We start from the raw sequence: 27,505 nt of genomic DNA on the forward strand, positions 1-27,505 counted from the left end.
GTTCTCGGTGCACATTCTGTTTCAGAGCTGGGTTTTTTTTTTCCTAATTGAGATTATTTTCTGTACATTGTTCAATGTTCTTCCTCTGACAAGGCTGAGTGTGATGTTTGAGAAACAGGGGCAACCAGGCAGATTTCATGTAGACAGATTATGTGGTCCTTCCCTAAAAATCTTCTGAGGGCAACCCTTGAAAAAGTACTGAATATTTTTAGGGGAGAAAATTCCCAGTGGAATTCCCACGGGAAGAAAATATGCATCCAGGCAAGCCAAGTAATACTTCAGTTAGATGGTAGCATGGTTGCTTTTAACCTAAACGTGGTTTTCCCATAAGCGTTGGCATAACTGTGTTGGAGCAGTGTCCATGTGGGGTCTGTGGGGAGGATTCCCAGCCCTGCACGGGGCAGAGCTCCCTTGGAAAGTCAGGACATCCCAGAATATTGTGAATTGGAAGGGCCCTGCCAGGTGAGGCCACCCAGGGCTGTTGTCACCAAGTCACTCCTTTCAGGGTGGAGAACAGGGAGGAAAGCTCCTCCTAGCAAGGCAGGGATGGAGGAAGCTCTCCCTGGCTGGATCCTGGTGGGGCTGGGCTTTGAGAGCTCCTCAGGCATTTCAGGGGACGTGTTTGCACTTGGTAGAGGCTGCTCTTGGAGCCCTCCAGGTGCAGAATCAGGCAAGGTCTCCTGCCACTTGGAGATCTCACAGGAATCATCATAAGCTCCATTCTCCCAGCCCTTTCCTGCACGTTGTCTTGTGTTTAGCCACTCTTGTTGCTTTTCTGGAACCCTCTTGCCAGGCAGTTCACACCCTTTGATCGTGCTGGGAACAGAACAAACCTTGGCTGTGACCCAGTCCATGAGAAATCCCAGCAGAAACCCAGCAGCCAAGGCTGTTATCTCTGGAGGCTGCGGCAGTGGTTGTCATTGCACCCTCACTTAACCCTTCCCTTCATCCCAGACACCCTGAAATCCCCTTTCCTCTGCACTTTATCCATGACTAAAACACTAGAAGCAAGTCAGCCATTGCTGTTTCTGTATTTCCTCTTGTCTTTGGCTGATTGCTGTGGAATTCAGTCTGATGTGTCACACCTCAGCCTGGGAATTGCCAGGGAGGGTTCTCTTCTCCTTGCTCTTCATGAAGAACAGAGACCCAACCTTGGGAAAACTCTGCCCTGAATGCAGAGATTTGGCCAAGGGCTGCCATTACCAGATGTCCAGTTTTGGTGGTTAAAAAAGGAGCAGGGGAAAAAAAAAAAAAAAAAAAAAAAAAAAAAAAAAAAAAAGCCTGGAGAACCTTGGTGCTGCTCGGAAAGCCGGGTGAGCTCCTGGAAGGTGAGAGAGGGTTTTGAAGCATTTGGGCACAGTGTAAAATAGCCATGTAAACATTACCATGTTTAATTAGTTGTCTTGTCCCCCTTCCCTCAAATTATGTGTGTTAGTGCAAAAAAAAAAAAAAAAAAAAAAAAAAAAGCTTTAGCTGCACTTGGAGATTTCCCTGGGCCAGAGAGGGCCAAGGCACGTAGGGAGAGGAGTCGAGGTGGGAATGCAGATCCGGACTTGGAAGTGATCTCCGTCACTGTAATGTAGAATAATTAGATTATATGGGGTTGGAATAGCTTCAGCTTTTATATTTGTATGGAGATCGGGAGAAATGAAGTAATTTGTAGTTTCTAGTATAAAGTAGTGGTAGTGGAGACAAGCACAGATTTCACAAGGGGGTCCCCGAGGGGCCCTTCCCAGATGTCTCGGGGAGCCACCTTTGCACCTTAACAGGGATGGTTATTGGGGTTTATTGTGGGGGAAATGCTCATTTCATGTTGGGTTAAGTGGTTGTTAGCAGGGGCACTTGAGGGAAAGGAGGAGAGCATTGGGGACCAAACTCTGGGGCAGCTTGGCTGGAGAGGAGACAACTTCCTCATCTCATCATCAGGCATCTTCCTTCCCCCTCCAGAGACTGCTGCACTGATCCTTGGGTGGGATCTCTGCCTTTTGGGCCTGGATCCTCAGTTCCACACCTCCAATCCTTGATGATTTGTGGGTAAAATTTACTGTGTAAAAAACCCAGGTTTGGATGTTCTTCTGTTTGCTGCACAACAGGAAGAAAAACAAAACCACTGTGGAGTAAAGTTGTTTTCGAGGTAGAAAAGAAACTGAACTACCCCAAATTAAGAGGTTCTGCTGTGAGTTTTGAGTTCTAAGCTACCAAAAACCAAAGGTTGGCTTGAATGGTTTTATTGGAAAATAATCTCCTGATTGAAAAAAATAATAGAGGTCCTAGAGCAAAACATCCAGAGGTACAGATGGGTGGATTTGTTGGTTTAGGATATTTGTAGGTTTTGCTTTGTTGTTTAGCATGGGCCAGTGTTTAAAGTAAATATTGGGACAGCTTACCTTGACTTGACTGAATCTGTCCCATTCTTTAAACGGAGGTTTGAGGGGTTTTGGTCAGGAGCATCAGGAGCTGTGAATAGTTCACATTTTGAGAGGGGAATTGCATGATTTCTGAAGAGTAAAATGTCAATTTGGGATTTTTTTTTTTTAGGGCCATCTTCAACCCCAAACCCCCAGGCATGTTTTTGGCCCCATGTTTTGTTTCAGGGTGACAGCAAGGTTTGTGGGTGAATGAACTCCCATAATTTACTGCCATGTTCAGGGGGGAGAATTCTGCTTGTCGATGGATAAAATAAAGATGTCTTTGAGCATTTCAGGAGTTTTAACCTCTTCATCTCCCCGTGCCTGCCTGTACCCCAAACCCCGTGGCACATTCAGGTGGCAGCAGTCGCTTCTGTTGGCAGGCAGAGCCTCAGCTTTGCCTCAGCCATGGATTTTCTGGATGTGGTTTTGTTTTAGCTTCCAGTGCTAAGGACTGGCTGTTCTGCAGTGCTTCAGAGCTACTTATGTTCCCATCTGTGTGTCCTGTACAAAATGTGAAGGGGGGTGGGTGGGGGACACTTCAGAGGTCTCATGGCATGCCTTGGGGACGGTGGGCACGTTGCTTGCTGGCAGTGAATGCCCCCTCAGCTCTTCCCCACTTTCCAGAACTGATCCATGTGGGTATTTTGCTGTTCCTGAGAGCTGAAGTAGCTGAAAACATTTCCCTGCTCCTCAGGAATTGCAGGGTATGAGGAGGAAAACCCCTCAGAGAGATGGCTCGGTCACGTCCCCTCTGTGCTGAAGGCGAACCCCAAACTCCTGCAGGACCAAGGAAGGGTTTTGGTGCTGATTGTGGGAATTTTTGGCATCTGCATCCCAAATGTAGGGGTTGAGCTGAGTTGAACTGGTGGATGAAGTGCAGCCAGGGTGTCCTGAGCCCTCAGGTGTCGCCTGGAGGTCATTTTGCACTTGCTCTGTGTGTGTGCTGGTGCCTGCTCCTCACACTGCTGTCAGTGGTGGTGGGAATCCCCTTATCACTGCCAGGAGGTAGAGCCAGGCTTTGGTTTGATGTTTCCAAACAGGAAAGTTTTCCGGCTGGAGTCAGACCTCACTTCCAAGGAGGCAGAATGGGGGACAACTGGCTCTGAGGGATGGAGAGGTGCAGGGAGATGAGGTCCAGGCTTGCTGCAGTCTCAGAGGTTTTTCTGAAAGTCCAACTCCTTCAGACAGCAACATTCAGCTTGGGAAAACCTTGAGCTTGGCCCCCAGGACTGGAGGGGAGAAACCCCTCCCTTGCTGGAGAGGAGAAATCCCAACTCACCAGCCCTGGGGATGGGAAGCTCCAGGGAAGGAGATTCTGACTGTAGAAAGGATGGAGTCTTGCATTTCAGAGGCCTTTTTTGATATAAATTTGCTTGAGGCTCATCTTTCTGGCTGAATCTCCATGTGAGAGCAGTGAGATGTTGGGGATTCAGCAACACTTCAGGTCCCACTGCCTTTTAGGGCTGTTGAGAACAGGGAGATGTTTCCAGGTGAGATATTCCTCAGAGCTGTCTCCAGGTGGGTTCTTCCCCATGGGCAGCTCCTCATCCCTCCCTCCACATGTTCTTGGCCACGACTGGCTCCAAAATTTTGCTGTGGGGGGACCCCAGACTTCACCTACAGCGGGCTGGGGTGCTGCAGGCTGGGAATGCCTGACCCAGTGTTGTTGGCACCATTTCCACCCTGGTTTGTGTCCTGTCCTTGCAGGGGAATCCATAGGAAGAGGGCAGGTGTGCCAGGGCAGGAAGGAGCTGGGCAGAGGGCTATGGCTGGGTGTGCAGAAACCATGGGAGGATCTTCATTCTCTGCTCCTGCAATTCCTTTGAAATGCTGTTGAAACCCACCCCAGTGTTTTTTCCTGAGGTGCCCAGGGACTCAGCTGGATTCTCCATGGATTCTGCTGAGGAGGAAGATGTAGCCATCCTCTGACAGCACAACAGCTTCGTGCAAGTCCCAAGTTCCCAGGGTTTGGCCCAGCTCCCTTTTACTGTGTCACTGTCAGAGCACCTTTCACTTGTAGGCTGCATGTGGGTGCACAGACTGAGGAGGGGGACTGGGGGGAGGAGTGTCCCCTAAAGCACCAGGCACTTGTTTTGTGCTGGTTTTGATTCAGCTTGGAACAGCCAAGAGCTCAGATCTGCAGCTCCCACTGCCCTAAACCCCTCGGCTTCAGCAGGATTTGAGTGTATCCCAAACTCTTGGCCCACACCTGAGCAGCTCCCACCTGTGGTCGCCTGCAAAGGCTGGATTTTGTGTTCAGCCCCCAAATCTTTCAGGTCTTTCTGCTTTGTGGTGTTTGTCTTTCCAGTTGAGTAGGGAGGAGCCCAGGTGAGTAGGGGACGCCTGCTTGGGGTAGAGGCAGGAGGTACCAAGCACATGGCAGGCTTTATAGCAAGTTTTGGGTTCTCGGGGTTTTTATTTTTGTTTGTTTTCTGTTTCTGTAAATAATAATGTATAAATGATGACCAGACAGTGTGGAAATTCTAAAAAAAAAAAAAAAAAAAAGGCAAAAAAAAAAAGGTCTTTTGTTGTTGTTTTTATATTACCTCATCCAGCAAGTTTGTTTTACAATGACTCAATGATGCTTTATTTATATTGTTTGTACTGTAATTAAACCGATTGACAAACATTTCGCTTTGCTTGTTGTTTCCTATGATTTGGGTTTGATTAAGTATGACCGTTTGTATTATGTTCCCCTTTCCTCTCTCTCTCTCCCCACGTCGAGATTTTTTGTGTCAGCTGTACAGTATTCTGAATAATTAAAAATAAAAGCAAAAAATTAAAAAAGAAAAGGAACAAAAAAAGCTGTAAAGTACTGCAGAGAGAGGCTGCTATATTGTATAGGTCTCTTTCTAAATAAAGACAAGAAAACTTGTTGGTTGCAGCTTGTTCTTCACTTGAGTCTTGGTGCTTTCGTTGATCCTCACCTGCTTCCTTCTCCTGTGGCTGCTCAGATCCTGTCACTCCATGCCAGCAATAAAGATGAAGGATTATCCAGGACCTGGCATGGCAGAAGAGCCAGTAATGGTGCAAATTGATAAATTAAAAAGCAATAAGTCAGCTGGGCCCTAATGGGTGTATATCTAAGAGTTCTGGAAGTGCCTGTGGGGTGAGTGACAGATCTCCCAGCCAAAAATATGGGAGCTTTCATTAAAAACAGTTACTCTCCCCGAGGAAGAGAGCAGTAAATGTTGCACCTTGTCTTTAAGACTCTCTGGAGGTGATCCAAGGAATTAGGCCGGTAACGGTTACATCTGTATCTGCTAAATTGGCCCAAATGATCATTTAAAGTAAGAATAATAAAACGTCTTTAAGGTCAGGATGTGGCATGGCCTAATCACTGCTTTGCAGAGAGGGAAATCGTGGCTCTCCCATCAGGCTCCTCTGAAGGAGGCAGCCCAAAGCCCTGAACAATGGGCAGCTGCTTGACACTTACTTAACGTTTTAGAGGTCTTGTCCTGAGTCCAACCCGAGGAGAAATCGGGAATCTGAGCAGGCTCAAGGAGAAGACAAACAGAATGGGATGGAGAGGGAAGCAGGAGGTGACAGGTTTTCACCAGGGCAGGCTGGGAATTCACTGGAAGGGTCCCTGCAGGAAGAAGTTACATAATGTTGGGAGAGTGGTGTGGTCCTTGGAGAGCAGCAGGTAAAATTCCATAAATGCATTGAAAGGGGAAAAAATGATGATTTAAAGATGATTTAAGTAATATGTGAAGAATGAAATGAGGGATCAAAGGTCTACAAAGGCACCATGGAGACACCAGTGCTGTGGTTTGGCAGCCTGTGCTTGTCCCACCTCACACACCACTGAGAAATTGGGGGTGCTCAGAGATAGGGAAAAGTGGGGGGTTTTCCTCAAAAAGAGGGAGGAGCAGCAGACTGGGATTGTCTCTTTTCCTGACCTTGCACCTGACACAGTCCTGATCACCTCAAAACCACCAAGAGGGACAGGATGCCCCACAGGGCATCAGTGCAGGTCTTGTCCCAGAGGAAACCTGGCCAGGGTTGGAAAGGTGGAATTGTATCCTCGTGGTCAGAGTGGGGCTGCCACAGGGGGGAATTTGGGGGTTTGGGATTTATCTTCTTGGTCTAGATTTGTTCATTCCTCAGGTTATTGCCCATCCAGTCTCCCACTCATGGGGATTTGGGGGAACTTTCCTGCTGCTTTTCCTGCTCTTCATTTCCAGGTGCTCCAGGGAGGCTCCAGCAGCACAGTGGGGGATGAAAAACCACAGGAGTGTTTGTGGATGTTATTTTTTTCCCCCTCTTTTTGGGGGGGTCACGTTGCTGGTTTGTCAGGCAGCAGCTTTGTTCCTGAAAGGTCTCCCCACCTCGTTCAGCCCGGCCAGCACCAGGCGGGAGGTGGGGCCTTTGTGCTCTCCCCTTCTGGATTTGAAACGTGAACTTCCAGCCTGGGAGAACTCGGTTTGGATTCCCATGGGTGTAAAGCTGTAGTAGTGCTCCTTTTCTTTAGGAACCATCCGTCCCTCCCCTCCTTTGCTCTCCTGAAGGGATGTGGGGTTTGATTTTGTGATGGGCACGGCTGGCTGCTCTCTCTCCCTGACAACCCTGCTAAGATCTGGCTTTTCCTGGAAGATCCTGGTGCTCAGGGATGGTGGAGCATATTTAAGGATGCCTTTCATGCCCACGTTCCTCACCTTACCCAAGCCCACCCCTGTGCACCTCTGGAACACTCCCAGCTGGTGGCATCCACTGATGCCTTGGGGAAAAAAAGGAAATATCCTACGGCAAAGCAACGGGGGTCAGGAGGAGGTTTTGAAGGAAAAGTCTTGATTCCCGTAATGGGAGTGGGGGAAACATCCCCTTTTTTTCCTTTTTTTTTTTTTTTTTTTCCTCCTTTTTTTTAAGAGAAAAAGTAATTCCTAAAAAGCCCAAAGTGTTGTTCTGCCATAAGGGCCTTGCTGTGCATTTCCACCCTTGTCTCCAGAGGATTCATCCTGATCGATGCTGGGAGCACCAGCTCAAGGAAGCTTCTCCAGAGCCCATGAGGTTCTCACTCCATAGGTACCACCTGCTTTTAGCCCTCATCCAGGACATTCCCTGGACAGTTCTGCTCATTTTCATCTGTTTGGTTTTTTAAATACAAATCCAAACTGGTGTGAAGGGAGTGATGGAAGCTCAGGGGTGGTGGGATGGGGCTGACTCTTCCTGATAAACAGCATAATTTTCCAGAACAGACCCAGATCCAACTGGTTTTTATACAAAAGAAAATGTTTAATGTTTCATGGGGGTCAGGTAAGAGTAACCTTCAAGAGCCAGGTCTTCATTTCTGCCCCTGTGGCCAAAAGCTGGAGCTGGAGGTATCTCAAATCTGATTTCATGGTGTTTTTGCTGTGGGTTTCCCCAGCCTGGAACTTGAAAACTCAGAGACTTCTGAGTCACCTGTTTTCAGTGAGTTCAGTAACCCTCAGTGGAATTCTCTCCCATCGTTTGGGCTGATCCCTGGAAAGCTCTGAGCACCCACAGCATCCCACACCGAGGCCATGGGATGGTTGAGGTTGGAGGAGACCTGGGAGCTCCTCTTGTTCCCAGCTCCTGTACAAGCAGGGGCACTTCCCACTGGGGCTTGGTGTTACCGTGACTGGGAGAAGCCCAGCCGAAATTTGGGCACACCGAGCTCTTCTGAGCCCAGCTTTCGAGCCCATCCCTGTTCCCTTTCTCCCTCTGTTCCTGGGATGGGTCTCAGGCAGGTGACACTTGCAGGAATTGCTCTTTTTCCCTGATGAAACCTCGCAATTCCCGCCTGGACAAGGCTCAGAACGTGACTTTAGAGAAGCGTTTCTGCTGGGAAAGACCTTCCAGGTCCTCAAATCCACCCCCAAAGGGAGAGCACAGAGGGAAACGTGGCTGTTCCTGGTGAACCCACTCCAAGTGCAGTGGGAAAACCAGGGCCCGGGCAGGCTGGGAATCCCACCAAGCAGTCATTGATCTCTCCTTAATGCCCAGTAAAGCCCTTAATTGCCCAATAAATGCGCTCGCAGTAACCATTTGACGCCCAGCGCCAGCAATTAGCACTTATTTATTTGAGTTGTGCCCGCACCGCTCTCCCGGCCCCCAGATCGGTTTGTTTGGGAGCCGGGGAGACTCCCTGGGTTCGCCAGAGGGAGGATGGGGAGCGCTGAAGAGGCGGGAGAGGTGATGCTGTTCCTGAGCTTTCCTGGTGCTCAGGGATTGACCTTGGGCTTCCAGGGAATGCACAAAACCCCTGGACTTTGCTCCAGCCTTTCAGGAATTGGTGCTGCCGCCGTTGCTCGGTTAAAGAGAATCTCCCCATCACCTTTGGCGGTGAAAAATGGTCATTTATTGCCGTTTATTGCGGGAGCAAACGACTCGCATCATTTGGGAGGATTAGCGGGGATCGAGGGCCAGGAATTCGATCTAATGAAGCAAAGGCTGGGATCTGAGTCAGCCTCAAGCTGCCAGAGGCAGAGGAAGGATGAGGAGGAGAGAAAAGCTCCTGATGGCAGCAGGAGGGAGAAAAGGGGTTCCCAAATGCCAAAACACCTCAGCCCGCGGTGCCGCCGGCGGTGCCCGGACAGGGCTCGGAAATGCCCCCTGTGCCGCGGGCCGGGGGCTGTGGGGCCTCCCCTGAGGGCAAAACAAAGCCCCGAGAGCCGCGGCCGCAGGGCTGGGGTGCAGGTGTCCCTCGGCATCCCGGTGAGAGCCCCCGGGGCTGCCTGGGAAGGGCGGGGAGCCAGAGGGAGGGAGCAGAGCTGCGGGTGGCCGCGGGGAAAGGGGGGAGCAGCGTGTCCCGGCCGAAAAACAAACTACACCCTCCCAGCCCGGTGTTTGCCCTCTTCTTTGGAGGCAGTTTTGTTTGTTTGCCCTCTTCTTTGGAGGCTGGGGCAGTGGGGCATCCCCCCGATGGATGAACCTCTCCGACTGCTGCTGTGGACAGCGGGTTCGGCACCACCTTCCTCCCCAGCCCAGCCCAGCCCAGCTCCCTCCTCCTCCTCCCCTCCCCAGCAGAGACGCAGCGTCCCCGTCTCCCGCTCTGCAGATCCAACTGGTAATGGCCGGGCTGATTGACTGCAGATTTCCCCGTAACTGAGCTTAATTAGCAAGCTAATCAGGTCTGGAGATGGTTCCAATTTATTTATTGGCTGGTGGCTGCCACTAATCGGCCTGGCCAGTTAATACTGGCAGCGCCGAGGTTTTGTGCCAGGTGAGGGAATAATTCGAGATTTCATCCTCTCCAGGATGGTCCCTGGAGCTGGGATGCAGAATCCCCTCCCTCCCCGCCAGGTGAGTTCCGTGCCCGGCTCAGACCAGCCCTGGCTCACTGGAGGAGGATTTTTGCAGGCAGGGAGAGAAAAGGAGGGAGTTCTTTGCGCTCGGGCAGAGCTCAAACACCCAAAATAGTCCTTGGATGGAGCGGGGACGAGGCATCCAAAGGCAGTGTCGGCCGTGGGTCGCCTCTTCTGAAGGTGACCCAGAGCAAGGCTCTTACAACTTGTGCTTCTGAGTTCCCTCCAGCAGCGCGGAGGGGATTTAAAAGAGAATTTTATTTCGCTTTCTTAAAAAAAAAATTATATATATAAATATATATATATATATATATATATAAGGTGATTTTTTTTTCTGGATTTTTCTTTTCCCCTGGAATTACTGGGAAAAGTGCATTAGTGTTCTCTGGGTGCTGGGGCATCTCTGAGCTGATGTTCTTTGAGCAAAGGGGGAGCAGTGGTGGTGTGGCAGGGAGGATCTCCCAAGTGTTGGGGAGCCAGGGAAAGCAGGATTAGACACATGGGGGGAAAATTCCCATCCTTGGAAATTTTTGGCCCTCCATATGCCCCACCAACCTCTGGATGTGGGACAGAGATGTGAGGTGACAACAAGAAAAGGAGAGAAGGGAATGGGATTCCCACACCTTCATTCCCTGCTGCAGAGAGGAAGCAAAGGGAAGAGAGAAAGGATGAACAGGGAAAAAAACAGCTGGAAAAGGTACTTGCAATGGCAAGAACTCGCTCTTGGCTAAAGCATCAATTCCCTGAAGGCATCCAGTCTCCAGCTGAAGACATGGAGAAGATGGAGAGACACCCCCCCCATGCCTCCTTAGTTTGCTCAAATCTGTAACAGATCCATGTTTTAAGGAAAAAAAAAAAATTAAGGAAAAAGGCCTTGCTCCTCATTTGAGCCTGCCCAGCTGGAGCTGCCAGATCCATTCCCAATCTGCCCCTCCTGTTGATTCAAGGGCCCTCCAGTACCAGGATTTTCCCCTGTGAAGACACTTTTGGGGCAATAACTGAGTCATTTCCCCTCTCTCCAGCCTCCTCTGGACCTGCCACCCTGGGGACAAGGGGTGACAACCCAGCCTGGGACTCCCCCATTCTTGGCTACCCCTGGGACACCAGGCTGTTCACTCCTCATCCCTGGAAATGTCCCAGGCCAGGCTGGACGGGGCCTGGAGCAACCTGGGATAGTGGAAGGTTGGAATGAGATGAGCTTTGAGGTCTCTGCTAAGCCAAACCCTCCTGTGATTCCACGATCTGCAGGACATCCTGGTGATGGAGCTGATCCACTGCAGGCAGGAAGGGGGGGGATTGTGAGCTGGAAGGATCCAGAAGGCCCTGGAAGCTCCTGGCAGCCCAGGGGATGCTCCTGGCACCAGGGGAGCAGAGGGTTGGTGGCTGAAATCTCTTCTGGAGAAGGTTATTAGAGGGAGTAATTGGGATCACCTCACTTTACAAATGTTACTTTGCACAGCCAGGCAGGAAGACAGATCGATCTCAACTATTATTCATTAAGGAAAGTCCTTTATAAATCCCAAATTAACAATTTCTCTCGACGAGAGCCTTCCCATTACCCTCCTTTGGCGGGGACTTATTGCTGCTCTGGAAACGGGGAAATATGGAAATAATTGGGAAGGGGGGAGGAATAGCAGCTGTGGGCTTAGGAGCCCAACATCTGCTTTAAAAAAATACAGATGTGTGTCTTAAGAATGACCACGAGCCTAATTCAGAGGGGAAATGTTTCTGATGGATACTGGGAGCCCACGGCCCTAACGAAGCTCAGAAAAGCCTGAGTGGCTCCTCAGCCCGAGATGAGAGATCGTTTGTGAATGTTCAGGTCTGCAGAAGGTCTCTGCTGTCGCTGTCCCCTCCAGGCCAGGAGGGAACAACTGGGGAACTCTCTGCACTGCCCTTTGCCACTGGTGCTGGGCAGGGATAAATCATTGCTGCAGTCTGAGGGTCTGGCTTGGTGTTTGGGGTGGGGAGAGAGAATTTCAACCCAAATCTTTCTGGTGTTTTGAATGAAAAAGCACTGAGACAATTTTTTTAAAATTATTTTTCCAAGCAGAGGAGGAAAACCAAACACTTTTTGCTCCTTAACAACTCATAGATGCCTTCCAGTTTGGGTGCAGGGCATGGAATTCAGGTGACCCGGTGGTTTTTCTATTGGAATTGCGGAGGAATTGTGTGTTTGATGAGGTGTCTTACCCCCGGCTGCCACATTTCGGGTGATGGGAGGAGGATTTGTTGTGAAGAGATGTTGCTGCTGCCCAAAGAAGCTGACAGGTCTGGCTTGAGTCAAGGCTACCAGCAAAAAAGACCAAAACCCAATTCCTTAATTTGCATAAACGTTCCCGTGGCTTTTTTTGGCCGTTCTGGGAATGGCAGCGAGGGAGGCAGATGTTTCCTAAAGGGCTTTTGGGGCCAAACCCACCTTTCCCCACAACCTCTCCGAGCATGGATGCTCTTACAGCAAAACCAGAAATCCTGAACAGGATCAAAACAGGGAGGAAAACATGAAAGATTTCTGTTTATGCTCAGGCAGCTGCAATTGTTATCACTTCAGGTGGTATCGAGACATGTTAACTTTAAAAACAATAATTAAATCACTGCTGATGGCTCTTTGGGGAGGCCATTTTTGGGGTATTGGCGCCTTTTAGAGAAGATTGGGAGCTGCAGGCACTTGGCACCACACAGTCAGCTCCTCGCTGTCGGTAACACTTCTCCTGGAAAATTATAAATGGGAATCCCCGGTTTGTCTTTTGCTCCGTTAATTAACAGGAGCCGAGCATTCTCAGCGCTCCCCCGGAGCCGGCGATGGGCCCTTTGCCGCTCACCCGGCCCCTCATCCCATATTTCACCGCCCTTTCCAGCCGATCCCCCCCCCGCGCTCGGAATTATTTTCCCTGGGGCGGATGGAGGGGATGGTTTCCCGTCTCCCCGCGGAACCTCCGCGTTCCCCGGCGGTGACTCGGCCGCTCCCGGGCCCCGCCGGGCCCTAAACCCGGAGGTGCCGCTGCCCGGGCCCGGCTGCTCTGCCCCCGCTCGTGTGGCGCAGCAAAGGGACCAGGGACGCGCTGCCGGTGGCGCTGCGAGCGCGGAGGGGCCGCGGGGGCTGCTCCGGGGGCTGCTCCGGGGGCTGCTCCGGGAGGTGCTCCGGGAGATGCTCGGGGCTCTCCCCGGGGCACAGGCGGGTGGAGGCTGCGGATTCCCAGGGTTTCCCCCCACGGATCGCGGCCCGAAGGTGCCCCACCATCCTCCCTTCACCGGAGGGTTTTGCTCGCAGCTAAAATCTACACAGATTCTGTGGGCATTCCGTAGAATCGTTTTGCTTTTAGCTAAAACACCCCTTTTTTTCCGCGTGGTTTTAGGGATTTGGCTCAGTCTCCTGCGGGCAGAGCCGGCAGTCGGGGCACCGAGGAAACGCCGCCTTTTAATTCGGAGCCGAGATTTTGGGAGATGAGGCAGAGGCTTCAAATCCACGCGGCTCCATAAAAAAAAAAAAAAAAAAAAAAAAAAAAAAAAAAAAAAAAAAAGGCAACAAACCAAGAAAACAAAAGTAGCCTCCATCCATCCATCCCTCCTCCCTCAGGCCTGCTGGAAAAGCGGCCTTTGGCTACTCGCTCTCCCCAGGCTGAGCCCTGGGGAAAGTTGGGCGAGTAAGTTGGCGGAGCCGGAGGGAGGGCGGCACAGATCGATTGGCGAGTTTAATAGGATCAGGTCAGTGTAATCCTGTTTTAGCCATTGTAATTCAGGCAGCCAAGGAGACCTCAAACTATAGGGGAAGGGGCTTTTAAAACCTCCGCGGTCCTGCCACAAAGCCAGAGGCTGGGGCCGGGACAAAAGCGGCAGAGAGGATGAAGTGGCTTGAAATAAATAGATTAAGGCTCTCTATGGTCCGGGCGTAGCGGGAGGGAGAAAAGAGCAAGCGAGGGGCGGGCGGGCATCCCGCGGCGGCGGGAGGGGACGGAAGGGACCCGGCACCCACGGGGGACACGGGGGACACGGCCCGGGGGGTGCGGGGGTCGCTGCCCCCTCCCCGCCGCCCGCCTTCCCGAAGGCTTTTGGGACAGGCAATCAATTTTTACGAGGCAATTTATAATTCATACAGGTTGTCTTCGTACATATGGTGTTGCTTTTGTGTGTCAGGGCGCCGGGTGCTTTATGGCGGTGACGGCGGGGGACTCGCACCGCCGGCCGCTCCCCGGCCCGGGGGGATGGATACAACCCCCTGGGATACCTGAGGGGCGGGGGGCTCTGCCGAGAGGCAGCTCCCACCCCTGGGGGCCGGGGAGAGCGCTCAGTCCCCCGGGAGAGCATTCCCAGGGGAGCAGGAGCCCCTCGCCCCCGTGGCCGGGCACCGGGGTCAGCCCCGCTCCGGGGGATGCTCCGTGGCCGGGATGTCCCCAGCAGCCCCGGCCGGGCACTAAAGTGTCCTTGTGGCATCCCCGGGGCCAGCAGGGGCAGGGCAAAGGCAGGAAAGCCGCAGCCCGGGCGGTCCCGGCCGAGACGATCAATCCCATTAAAGCCAGGGGAAGGGAGGCGAGGCGGGAGCTGCCGGCGCGGAGTTTGCGGGGTCTCTGCGGCTGCGGGGGCTGTGCTGGGTCACTGCGGCGGGAGGGGACGGAGGGGGGGATTTAAAGGCGCTGATGTCTCATTTAAGGGCCGGGCAGCGCCATCCCGGCCCCGCCGCCCGGGGGTCGCCTCCTCCGGCCGCCGCAGCCCGGTGCCGCCGAGCCTTAAAAAATCCACATTTATGGATAAATCTACACCGAGGCTGGGCCGGGGGCTCAGAGGAGAGCAGCGGGCGGCTCTCCATCCCCTCCGACTTGGGGTTTGCCGCCGCGCTCCCCGAGCACCGCAATTATTTGATCTGCAGATGTAAGAGGAATTTATTGTAACAACAAATATAGTGATGTCAAAACCCAACCTTGGATTAAAGCCGGCAGCCAAAGGGGAAGTGTATTAATTTCAAACAGCATCAGAGGCCAGTGCCTATTAGGACGAGCTATTCTTCAGACCCCCCCATCAGAATTAATCATTGGGAGTTAATTTGAAGCTCAGACAAGTTGCTGTTAATTTAGTGCAGGGAGGACGGGATGGAATAAAAAGCTGAGGTGCTGGCCGGGCCTCCTGGGTCTCATTAATCAGCGAGCTGAGACGGCCTGGCTTGATTACAATTTGCAAAAAAATTCATTAGAGCCTGGGCGATTGACAATTTTTCTCTCTGCCTGTGATCTGACTCATTAGGCAGCCAAATGAAAGCCATGATGATGGTGATGATGACAGCTATCAACCCCCTCGCTTGTTTATGTCCTTCTCCTCCGGCCCCCGGCCCGGGGCTTCCCCCTCCGGCCCCGCTCTGGGCTCGGGGGGGCGCGGGGACCCCAACCCGCCGAGGGGCTCGCTGCCCCCGCCCGGGGCCGGCCCAGGGAGCGATGCCGGGGGGGCCGGGCTGGGGAGCAGCTGCTCCTCCCTAGAACACAGCGCTGGCACCCCGGGAGGGGGCACGGCCGGCGGGGGGTTTGTGCGCCCCGTTTTGGGCCCGGGCAGCGTCCCCCGCGCTCCAAGAGCCACCCGAAATAAATTCAAGCGGCTCCAGAGATGATTTTTTTTCCCCAGAAACAGCGGCGGGGGTGGCACGGCCGCGTTGGTCCCGCGCGTGTCCCGGCCCGCACGGACGGAACCAAAAATTGTTATTATTATTATCATCGTTATTATGAGTATTCCGGGTTTTTTTAAAGCAGAAAAGGCTGGAATTGTGCGTGTTTTCCCGCTGCTCCCCGCGTGTCCGTGGGGCGAGGCTGGACCGGGGTTGTGCCTTTTTGGGGAGCGCCTGGTGGGGACGGGCCCCCCCCCCGCAGCACCCCCAACCCCCCCCCCCGACCCAAACAAATATTATTAACAGCGTTAATTATTATAATTATAATAAATAAATGATGAAGCGCGAGCGATGCGACGCGGCCGAGCCTTGTCCCGGGACCGAATGACGCCCCTGGTTTAATTATTTCATTTTAATAACCCCCCCTCACCCCCCCGGCACTCCGTTTTCCTCGGGAAAATTTCATTTTTAATTCCGAATCGCCGCCGCCGATGGCACGGCGGCACCGGCAGGGATGGAGCCGGGATGCGGATAATGGGGAAGAGAAAAAAACAAAACAAACCAAAAAATGGGGATGAAAAGGATGCGGGAAGGGAAGGGGGGGACGCGGGACCCTCCGGCCCCGACCCCTCCCGGCCCCCGATCGGCCCCGAGCACGAAAAGGGGCGCGGGGCGGGGGGGCAGCGGCTGCACCCCAAACCCGGGGCTGGGGGTGGCAGGGGCGGCTCCTCCCGCAGAACACGGGGCTGGGGGGCCCTGGATGGAGCCCCAAACCCAGGGTTTGGGGCCCTCCGGCCGCCGGGGGAGGTGCGGAGGTGCCCCTGCCCCCCGCCTCCTTCAGTCACAGCTTTTTCCTTCCAGCTTCCTCATCCCTCAGAAAAACGGGAAATAAATTTTAAAAAGGAGAAAGTTTTCCACCCGGCTCCCCCCTCCCCGGCAATAAAGGTGGCTTGGCAAAAGAAAAAAAAACCCACCAAAACCAAAACTACAGGCGAGAGCAGCATCGCTCCGCTCCGGCAGCGCAGGAGGGGAAAAGAAAATCAGCTCAACGCCAAATCTTGGACAGAACAGCCGGGGGCTGCAGGGCTTTTGTTTTTGTCCTTTTTTAAAAGTCTTTTTTTGTTTCTTTGTCGGTTTTTATTCACAAGACTTAGTTTGCTTTTAAATTTCATAACTTATAAAGAAATAAGCTACATTGAAATAAATTAAACACAATAATGAAGATCGTGCTGCTGCTTTTTTTTTTCCTTTTTTTTTTTTTTTTTTTTTTTTTTTGCCTTTCCCCCCCATCCCTCCCTCTCTTTCTCTCCTTTAAACATGGCTTGGTAGAATAGGCAAACCAAATCGACAGAAAGCCAGGCAAGAAAAAAAAAAAAAAAAAAAAAAAAAAAAAAAAAAAAAAAAAAGATTTAAAAACTCATTCCCCAGTGCCCCAGTGCTGCCACTCAGCCATCGGCAATAAAAGCAAACAACAAAAAAAGGCGTGAAATGAAACTCTGAGTTTTCTTTCGGGTTTTTGTTTGTTTGTTTGTTCTCTCGTCTTTTTGTTTTTGTTGGTTGTTTCTTTTACCTTTGGCCCCCGAATCAGAAAGAAAAGGCCAAGGACGCTCCGGCGCGGGGGATCCACCGCCGGCCCCGCGCCCATCGCAGCCCAGCGGCACCGGGGCGGCCTCGCAATAAATATCTGTGTCTGTTTGTCTGCGGGGTGTCTGTGTGTCCCTTCCAGCGCGGGCTGTCCCTGCTCCGAACCCAAAGTGTTCCCAAGCCTCTTCCCCCCGCGGGGAGGGGAAAGTTTCGCTTTTTAAAGTCCGCTCGTGGCGGGGATTTGCCACGCGCTCGCGCGGGGGTGTTTTTTCGCGCTGTTTTAGTTTTTTGAGGTCGTTTTTTGTTGTTGTCGTTATTGTCGGGTTTTTGTCTGGTTGTTTGGGGTTTTGTTTTTTTCTTTTCTCGTTTTTGTTTTTATTCGGGCGGGTTGCCTTCAAACCCCGGCTTGGAAACTTTTCCCTTTAAAAACGGGCGGCTCTGAGCGCAGGAGGGGGGGGGGATCAGGGCCGGGCTTGCTCCAGCTGCTGGTGCTGACTCCTGATCGCGAACCTGCTGACGTGCACCGGGATGGGCACCACGATCTTGGGGTTCCGGGAAGGTTCCCCCGTCTTGGAGTTGGCGTTTCCCGCTTTGACCCGTTTCCATTTCGCCCGCCTGTTCTGGAACCAGATTTTCACCTGCACCTCGCTGAGTTTGAGGGCGTGGGCGATCTGGGACCTCTCGGTCAGGGACAGGTACTTTTTGCAGTGGAACTCCTTCTCCAGCTCCAGCAGCTGCTCGCTGGTGAAGGCTGTTCGCCGCCGCCGGTTTTTGCCCGTGGACGTGGTGTTGGTGGAGTTGGGGGGGTTCTGGGGGCTTTCCTCCAGCGCGTTGCCAGAGTCCTCTTCCTTGTGAGCCGCCTGGCCGGGGATGTTGTCGTCCGAGCTGTAATCTAGATCGCTGTCCATGGAGAAACTTTCCTCCTTGCCCTTCGCGTCCTCCTCCGCCTTGGGGTCCTCCTTGCCCTGGCCCCGCAGAGCCCCGGCTGGGGGGGAGCAGAGGCCTCTCGTTAGCATCCCGCACCCTCCGTGCCGCGCCCCCCGCCCTGCGGCCCCATCCTCACCCCAAATCTGATGGCTTGCGAACCGATGGGGACTCTTCCTTTCCTTTCTCTCTCTCTCTTTTTTTTTTTTTTTTTTTTTTTTTTTTTTTTTTTTTTTTTTTTTGCCGGCGCATCTTTCGGTCGCATCGATTTTATCGAGAGCTCCCCGAGCTGCGGCGGGGGCTCAGCCCTCCCTTACCCCTGGCCCGGCGGCCCCCCTGTCTCCTCTCGGGGTCCCCCCGCCCCATCTCCCGACCGACCCCCAATCCCGGGCAGCCGCCCCGGTCCCCCCCGGCGCTCACTCACCGAGGGAAGCCTGGACGGCGTCGGCGGCGGGGAAGGGCAGGAGGGCCCCGTCCTTTCCCAGGAAGGCTTTGCCGTCGTCGCCGCCGCCGTCCGGGGGTATCCCCTCGGCTTTCTCGAAGTTCCCCGGGGGCGCGAACTTCCTGGCGGCCTCCTGGTGCTGCGGGGAGGCGGGGAAGGTGCCGGGCAGCGTGGCCATCAGCGTGGAGGTGAGCGCCATGCCCTGGGCCAGGCTGGAGCAGAAGCCGGAGGGCAGGCTGGGCAGCTGGTGGTGGTGCGGGTGCGCGGGGGGCAGCGCGGGGGGCAGCGCGCCCTGCGGCAGCGCGGGCGGCGGCGGCGGCGGCGGCAGCACCACGGGCCGGTAGGGCATGAACATGGGGTACCCGGTGTACACGAAGTGCCCGGGCGCGGGCGGCGGGGGGCTGCCGATCAGCGAGTCGATGCTGAAGGCCGTGCTGCTTCCCAGCGGGCGCTGCATCATCATCAGCGAGGGCTGGAAAGCCGCGCTCATGCCGGAGCGGCGGCGGGAGCCGGCGAGAGAGCGAGCGCCTTCCTCCTCCTCCTCCTCCTCCTCTCGCTGCTGCTGCTGCTGCTGCTGCTGCTCGGCGGCGGCGGCGGCGGCGTCCTGGCTGCCCTCAGCGCGGGGCAGAGCCGGGGCGGAGCGGGGCCGCGGCCCGACAGCTCGGCGGCCGCCCGCACATCGGGGCCGCCCCGCCCGCCCTGCGCCCCCGCGGAGCCGCCGCCGCCGCTCTGCCCGCCCGCGCCGCCACGGCCCATTCACATTTTGGCCGCCTGGGAACCCGGCCCGCCCCACGTGGCCGCCGCCGCCGCCGCCCATTGGCCGAGAGGGGCGGGGGGCGGGGCTTGGCGGCGAGGTCACGCCCCCGAGGCCACGCCCCGCTCGCGGCGGCCCGGACGGGGCGGCCCACGCGGGATGGGACACGGGGACACGGGGACAGCCCCGGACACACCCACCGGCTGCCCCCAGACACCGCAACACCCTCTTTCCCACAAACTTTTTTTTTATTTTTTTTATTTATTTTTAATTCACGGTCCTCAGCTCCTTTTTTCCCCCTCCCTTTTTTCCCCCCTTCTCTTTTCCCCCCTTATTCCTCCCCCCCATTCCCCCCCCCTTTTTTTTTTTTTTTTCTTTTTTTTTTTTTTTTTTGAAAAGCCCCCAAATAGGCTCCATGTGGTTCTGGGTAAAGTCAGCCCCTGGCTTGGCTTTGAAATTGCTTCTGCAATTATGTAAAAGAGCCATTCAGCAACACGGCGGAATTAAAAGCGATGGAGGGGCTGCTCCCTTTTCTCCGGCGAGCTTCTCATGTTGGCCGGCTCAAAGCCTTTTCCAACACGATGTCTTTGGCGAGGACAAAAGATGGAAAAAAAAAAAAAAAAAAAAAAAAAAAAAAAAAAAAAAAAAAAAAAAAGGGAAAAAGGAAAAAAAAAAAGCCCCCAAACTTGTAAATTGAACGTCAAGGGAACTTTACACAATTTCAAAGGCCATAAATAATGATAAAGGGACCAGGCGAAGAGGCAAACCCAGGCAATTAATGGAGGTTCCCAAGCAAGGATCAAGTGGTTTGGAAAAGAAAATTAAATGGAAAAAAAAAAAAAAAAAAAAAAAAAAAAGGAAAAAATAAAAAGGAGAGGAAAAGAAAAATAAAAAGAGAAAGGAGGGGAGTTGACTGGGGGTGGGATCCCTCCTGCCTTTGGGAAGTTGAAGTCTTCCCGGGACAATGGTGCTGGCTGTGCCCCTGGGCTCGGCTTTGGGGGGGTTCTGCAGACAAACCCCGCCCCAAAGCGGCTTCTCCCCGGGGGAGGGCCCCCCAAAACCCCGGGATCAGCGGGAGATCCCGCTCCTGCCGGGCCCACGGGCTCGGGAAGCTCTTAATGACCTGCCGCTCGTTCCCGGCTAATCGATGCCCGTGTTTTCCCGGGGACGGGGGCAGATGTCGCAGGAAGGTGCCATCCCCAGGTGCGGCTGTTGGGTGCCAGCGTGGGGACACCCGCGCTCTGGCCCCCAAATCCGACCCCTCTTGGCCGCCCCAAAACTCCGCACATCCCACAGGACCTGCCCCCAAGGCCCCAGAACGAGCCCTGTGCGATTGGGGTCCCAGCCCTCGGCCAGGGGCGTTTCCAGCCGCCCCCCAAACCCCTTTTCCTGCTGATTCCGCTCCCAAATGTCGCCGTCTCCCCCGGGCGCGGGCTGGGAGCTGCCCGGATATCTGGGTCAGTTTATCCCTCAGCCACCATCTGAAAACGTTCTTTTCTGGGCAGGAACGATTACGGGGGAGGGGGCAGCTTGTTGTTACCTCTGGGCCTCGGCGCGGGTTTTGCTGCCCAGTCCCGACTCCCCATCCCTGCCCGGCTGCAGTTTTTGGGGTGCTAAGCCCCGCTGCTCACGGATTTTGGGGTTTCCCTGTTCCCCGGCGCTGCAGGGAATGATTTTTCCGTTTTTTTTTTTCCCCGGGATGGGCACGGAGGCCGCTGGGGATGGGGCTGGGCGGGGGGCGCGGTGTGATGTGTGCGCACAAACACTTCGGGGGCCCATCTCCGACTTCAAGGCACTGGGAAAAGTTTACTTATCCCGCTCATTTCCATATGTCCTGGCTCCGTCTTGCGGAGGCCACCATATGTGCAGCAGCGCGGCGCTCGGGCTTTTTCCCAGCCCCGGAGAGGGTGGGATTTTTTCCCCGCGGATGCTTCGTGGCCGCTGCTCGTCTCTCTCTCGTATTTTTCCCCTTTCCCCCTTTTCCCGTGCTCCACCTTTTCCCCTGCCTCCTTCCCCTTCCATCCAGCACGGATGGAACCGAGCGAAACCCAAACCCCCCTCCAAGCGTCATTCCCAAACCGAGCGGGGAATCCTGGCGGGGAGCAAAGCTTTCGTTTAAACAGCCAAGTGAGCGAAGGACTGGGGGGAAAAACTAAAAAATTTCCCCTTTTTTTCAGGAAAACCCCGCTCGATTGCGGGAAGGGCAGGGATAATTAGGCACGGTGATCCGGCGGGGCATGGAAATGTGTACCAACACCCCGCTCCTGCAGCTGTTTGTATTGTCAGCCCCCTTCAAAATTTGCCCACAAACAAGTGCCTCTGCAGGACGGGAGTATTATTTCGGGCAAGAATGGGCTTTTTGTTCGGCACATAATTAGCCGGGTTTTCTCCCGGAGGGAAAAAAAAAAAACAAAACCAAAACCCAAAACAAACAAAAAACCCCTCGGCGATCCCTGATTGTGGCGGCAGCAAGCGGAGCGTGATTGTGCCTGGGAAGTGGAACAGGAGCGAGGGGAGCCCCACGGAGCGACCCCCGCACCGCCACAGCCGTGCCCGGGGGGGATAAACCCCAACGTATCGTGGAAAATCAACGCTCCAGAGGGTCAGGCTCGGGGACGGCAGCTCCTTTCCCCCCTGGCTGGGCCGTGGGGAGGGAGCGGACCCGGTCTCGAGTGGCCCCACCGAGATGTGTCACCCAAATGCTGCTCCCGTGTCCCCCGGAGCGGGGACTGCTGAGGGCAGGCGCCTCTGGCAGGTTTTGTCCCCAAAATCCAGGCCAGGGGAGGGGCAGCAGGGATGGAGGGGCGCCTTGGAGCCGGGCAGGATTTGTGGGGAGGGGGTGACTCCCTCCCGGAGGCAGAAAGCCCCAAGTCAAGGCGGGGAGGGGACGCGGCTTTTGGGAGCGAGGAAGGGAAGGAAGGGAGCCCTGGAGGAAGGCTGGGATGTGCTCCAGCCCTTCCAGGTGGGAATGCACAGGGCAGAGCATCCCTCCGGCTGGGCCTGGGAGCTGCCGCCTGCTCCCGGCCCTCTGGGCACCTCCAGCCTGGATCTCCCCGGGATTGGTGCCCGTCCTCCAGCCGGGCGTGGGGAGAGGGGACAGCCCCGATTCCCAGCGGCCGATCAATCCTCTGGCTTTATCCAAAGCCAAACTCGGGCTTCCAGGGCTCTCTCCAGCTCGTTCTTGCGTTTGCCGGGGACATTTTAATTGCGTGGGAAACGTCACCAAAACCACTTTATCCTACAACGCTTTTAAAGTGTTTTTTACCCTAGGAAAGGGAGAGGTGAGCAAGGGAAGAGCCCCCGAGCAGAACTACTCCAAAACCAGCGGGTTCTGGACGCTGCGGGCACCAGGTGCCGGCCAAAATCAGGGCGGCAGCGGCGGCTCCATCTGCGGGGAAGGGGACGCGGTTCCGTGCGGGGCTCCGGGTTTATCCCACAATTTTGGGAGCTGGGAGCCATGGGGCTGGCGCCGTGGGAGGGCAGGATTTGCCCCCCGGCTCTGCCCGGCGCCCCCCGCCCCACGCGTGCCCGTGGGGAACCCCCTCCCTGCTCCCCCCTCCCCTTCACAGGGAAAAAAAAAAAGGCAAAGCAAACCAAAAAACAATCCCCAAATCCCTTATTCGCCGCTTAATCCCATTAACTCCTTCGCGTGTTCCCGTTTGAACTCCTTCCAGCCCCTCCCGGGGGGTTCCCCCCACTTCCACTCCATGCTGCTTTTTTTTTTTTTTTCTTCTTCTTATTTTTAATTTTTCCCCCCATCACTCCTCCCTTATTCCCCAATTTCCCCCTTTTCCTCTCCCTCCCCCCCCCCCTTTTTTTTTTTTTTAAACAAACTTCAAGGTGCTTGAGATTTTCGGGTAAGGAAGAAGAAAAAAAAAAAAAAAAAAAAGAAAGAGATTAAAAGGGTAAAAAAAACTCCAAAAAGCCACGGTATAGTAAAAAAAAAAAAAAAATTTGACTTCAATATTCTCGGCTCTTATCTCGAAATTCGTTCGGATAATGGGAAATGGGCTATTTTAAAAATAATTTTTAAATGGCTATATATTTACACACTACACACTGGAGTCCGAGTATTTGAAGAGCCTTACAGGAGACCTTTACCAAACACATCGCCACGGAGAGTTTGGTGCTGGCAAACCCCACGCACTCTCTCCTTCCCGGCTTTTCGTGGAATCGAGTGGAGAAATCCGCCGGTTAAAAAAAAAAAAAAAAAAAATTAAAAAAAAATCCCGAATAAAAGTCTAAAATATTCCCAGGTCAGAGGGGCACCGTCTCATTAAAACCAGCGCGGTCCTGAAACTGCACTGCAGACATTAAAGTGCAGTATTTTTCAATTAGAGCTGACGAATTCAATCAAAATTCCATAGATTAGGATGAAATGAGGCATGGGTCATTTACAGGGGAATTTAATTGCAGAGCCATTAGACAAATAGTATATTTGCCATTCTCACATTATCCATCATTTCAGACATCAATAGAAGGAGCAGCATCTTTACTAATACAGCAGCACTTCCCAATCCTTGCCTGTAAACACTCCCTTTCCCCACAGCTCCTGATTATATCTGATTTCATTTAAAGCCATGGGGGATTATAAATGTTCCTGCAATCAGGTTCATTAGGACTTCAAAAATCTCATTTCTGATTCGCATCGCTTTGCGGATCACCCAGCGCAGCCCGCGCTTAAAAAAAAAAAAAAAATTGAAATAAATAAATAAATATTTTAAAAAAATCAAACGCTGTTTCATTACCGGGGCCACTTCGGGGTTTGATTATCACCCTGACGAGCTCCTGCTCAGATGGTGAGAGGCAAACTCGGCTTCCCACTGGGATAACCATCCCCCCTGCATCCCAGGGGGGGCTCGATCCTGCTCCAGAGGGTGCCCGGGGAGGCAAAAAACACCCCAAAAAACATCAGACGGGACGGCAAAACCTTTTATTTTTTAAATTTTTTTTTTTTTCTTGTGGGAGGGTGCGCATCACTCCTTAATTCTCCCCAGCTCCTTGCAATCAGAGAGGTGTGTGCAGCAGGGCGGGGAATTCCCATTATTTGGAAATTGTTTTGCAGCTGGACCATCGGTGCTTTAATACCGCAGGGTGGGAAAACGAGCGGGAGCAGCCCGAGCACACACACACACACACACCCCGAAAAAAAAAATCCTCGAGGAGAGACAAGGTCTCTGACATTTTTTTCCTTAATAGCAGCTTAATATTAAACGCCTTTCATAAACCACGCACATCCAGATCTACTTACTTACAAAAAAAAAAAAAAAAAAAAAAAAAAAAAAAAAAAAAAAAAGAGAAAAAACACAGAAAGCCTTCATTTCCCCCAAATGTATGGCGTGCGCAGCGCTGTGTTAGCTGCCTCAGTAATTTAATTGGAATGAAACGTGAAAAATGTGTCATTTTTTGAAGAATTTATGCATCGCTTCCTGGAAATCTCATTGTCTTAACTAGCAGCCTACTGTGTTCTGTTTAGCAGGCATAATCGCATTTTTATGTGTCTCCGTATTAGAAGTTAATGTGACCTCCCGTCTTTAGCTGCTGGAAAATAATAAAATAACTGAAAAATAAGATAAAATAAAATAATAAAAAGAAAAAAAAATTAAAACGAGCCGTTCCTCACAACATCTGCATCAAAACAAGGCGCCGCCAGGAAGGAAAAAAAAAATCTATATTATGGATATCTATATCTATATCTATATCTATATCTATATCTATATCATCTATATACCGCCCGGCAAACTTATCAACCCCAGCCCGGAGCATCATCCCACTTGGAGCATCATCATCATCATCACCATCACCATCATCCCATCAGGAGCATCATCATCACCACTATCACCACCATCCCGCCCGGAGCATCATCCCGCCGCCGCGCCCCCCCCGCCGCCGGCGGAACGGCGCGAACCGGAGGGAGAGCCCCGCCCTCTAAAAGGCTCGCAGTCGGTTTTTCAGGGCGTTTTTTGCCTTTAAATCCCATTTTTCGGAGTGTTTTTGGGGGGTCTCGCGCGGGGTCCCGGCTGCCCCCGACGGCCGAGCGCAGCGCGCCCCCTGCCGGCCGCGGGGAGCCGCACACCCCCCACGTCTGTCCCCCGTCCCCTTGTCCCCCTTGTCCCCCTTGTCCCCACTGTCCCTTTGTCCCCCCGTCTCCTTGTCCTCCCTGTCCCCCTTGTTCCCCGTGTCCCCTCGTCCCCTTTGTCCCCCCCTGTCCCCTTTGTCCCCCCATTTTCCTCCTGTCCCCCTTGTCCCCACTGTCCCTTTGTCCCCCTCTGTCCCCTTGTCCCCTCTCTCCTCTTGTCCCTCCTGTCCCCTTGTCCTCCCCAGCACGGCCCCACAGCGCTGTTCCGCCCCCTCTGATGTGTGTTCCCCCCCTCCACCCCTCTGGATTTGGGATTTTGGGGGAGGATGGGGTCAGCTGGTGGGACACTCTCTCTCTCCCCCCACCGTTTTCATACGGAGGTAAAACGTGACGTTCTTCCCCACGCAAAAGGTGAAAGGAGCAGCAAAATTTAGGTTGGGTTGGTTGACCCGAGAGGGATGGCTCAGCCAGGATGTGTTTTCCCTGAATCCACAGCAATCCTCACCAAAACAAAGCACAGAGTCAAACAGCCACAGATGTCACAAAGGGGTCACGGAGATTTGGGATGGGGCATCCCCCTGAGAGACACAAAATGCTGGGAACACGGGGCAGCATTGGCAGGGCTCTTCTTCATCCAGGGAGGGCCAGGGAAGTTGTGGAAGCAGCAGGGGGAAGCTGAGAGAGGGGAAGAATTCTTTTTGCTCCCCACTGCCATGTTCCACGGGCTCTGGGAGCCAGGGATGAAATGTCCAGCCAAACAAATGAAAAGGAGTTATCTATTTTAATATATACATATATGATTATATATAATATGGAATTATTTATATATGCAATTATATATAATATATATCATATGAAGCATATAAAACATATATTATATATAATATTTTAACATTGTATATTTATATTATATTAAATATATATTATTATATATAATGCATATAATATAATATATATTTATATATATTTAAATTATACAAAAAATATACTGCATACGAATTTGTGGGATAATTAAAAAAATAACTAAGCAAACCCAAGTGTAATTCAGCCTTGGGAGAATTTTGGGGAGCACTGTGGCATGAGGGCAGCTGCTTTCCCAAGGGAAGCTTGTGTGCCCATCCTTTGGTTCAGCAGGAATTAACCTGAGGGTGTGGGGAAAACCCCAAATCCTTGCTCCTCCTGGTCCCTTTGGCCAGATCACTGTGGGAAATGCAAACCCAAACTCCACCATTTGGGGTTTTCCAGCCCCTGTGGGGACAGTGACAGGCACAAGGGGTACAGGAGGGGCTGGTGCATCCCATGGGAGTGGGGAGATACAGGGAGTTGTGTCACCCTTCTGCAATGGGACAACCACAATATTTTTGGTGGCTCCTACATTTAAAAAAAATGAATTTTAAATCTGTTTTAGGATCTGTATTAATGCCACTGGACTTATCTCAATTTTCATTTGTTTGGCTGGACATTTCATCCCTGGCTCCCATAACCCATGGAACATGGCAGTGGGGAGCAAAAAGAATTCTTCCCCTTCTCTCAGTTTCCCCCTGCTGCTTCCACAACTTCCCTGTCTCTCCATGGATGAGAAAGAGCCCTGCAAATCCTGTCCCATGTTCCCAACACTTTGTGTCTCTCAGGGGGATGCCCCATCCCAAATCTCCGTGACCCCTTCGTGACTTCCATGGCTGTTTGACTCTGCTTTGTTTTGGTGGGGATTGCTGTGGATTCAGGGAAAACACATCCTGGCTGAGATTTATCTCGGGGGATTTGATGCTCACCTGGGCTGGTTTGGGTCCCCAGGGCTGGTCTGTGTTCCCTGGGCTGGTCTGTGTTCCCTGGGCTGGTTTGGGTCCCCAGGGCTGGTCTGTGTTCCCCGGGCTGGTTTGGGTCCCCAGGGCTGGTCTGTGTTCCCCGGGCTGGTTTGGGTCCCCAGGGCTGGTCTGTGTTCCCCGGGCTGGTTTGGGTCCCCAGGGCTGGTCTGTGTTCCCCGGGCTGGTTTGGGTCCCCAGGGCTGGTCTGTGTTCCCCGGGCTGGTTTGGGTCCCCAGGGCTGGTCTGTGTTCCCCGGGCTGGTTTGGGTCCCCAGGGCTGGTCTGTGTTCCCCGGGCTGGTTTGGGTCCCCAGGGCTGGTCTGTGTTCCCCGGGCTGGTTTGGGTCCCCTGCCTTGTCCTTCCCTTCGCACACCTGAGGAGCCCCCGGCTGCTTTCCAGGGATCCTTTACAATGAGCATTATTCCTGCCAGCCACTAATCATTTTATTACTCTTTATAATCGATTTAAAGCACAACTAGAAAGGGGAAAAAAAGAAAATCTGTGCAAATATCCAGCCGAAAGCACGTTTTAGTCCTGCTGTAAATCCCTGGAAAACAGTCACCCATCACGGAAAGCTGCTTGGCCTTCCCTGGCAGAAAGAGACGCTCCCGTGCTCCATGGGAGGGCTGGGTTTGGAGGCGGATCTGCTCCC

At 53.2% G+C, this 27,505-nt stretch overlaps 1 protein-coding gene across 1 annotated transcript; it reads right to left on the reverse strand.

The window, feature by feature from the left end:
- Window positions 1-16,970: 16,970 nt before the first annotated feature.
- GBX2 (gastrulation brain homeobox 2) lies at window positions 16,971-18,737 on the reverse strand. The gene is made up of 2 exons (XM_083865476.1): window positions 18,199-18,737; window positions 16,971-17,835 (listed from the first exon to the last, which is right to left on the reverse strand). The coding sequence occupies exons 1-2, from the start codon at window positions 18,704-18,706 to the stop codon at window positions 17,312-17,314; spliced, it is 1,032 nt and encodes a 343-aa protein (XP_083721602.1). The 5' UTR covers window positions 18,707-18,737; the 3' UTR covers window positions 16,971-17,311.
- Between the last annotated feature and the right edge of the window lie 8,768 nt (window positions 18,738-27,505).

Source organism: Zosterops lateralis (genome assembly GCF_965231275.1).
Source record: "Zosterops lateralis genome assembly, chromosome: 7".
Lineage (NCBI taxonomy): Eukaryota > Metazoa > Chordata > Aves > Passeriformes > Zosteropidae > Zosterops > Zosterops lateralis.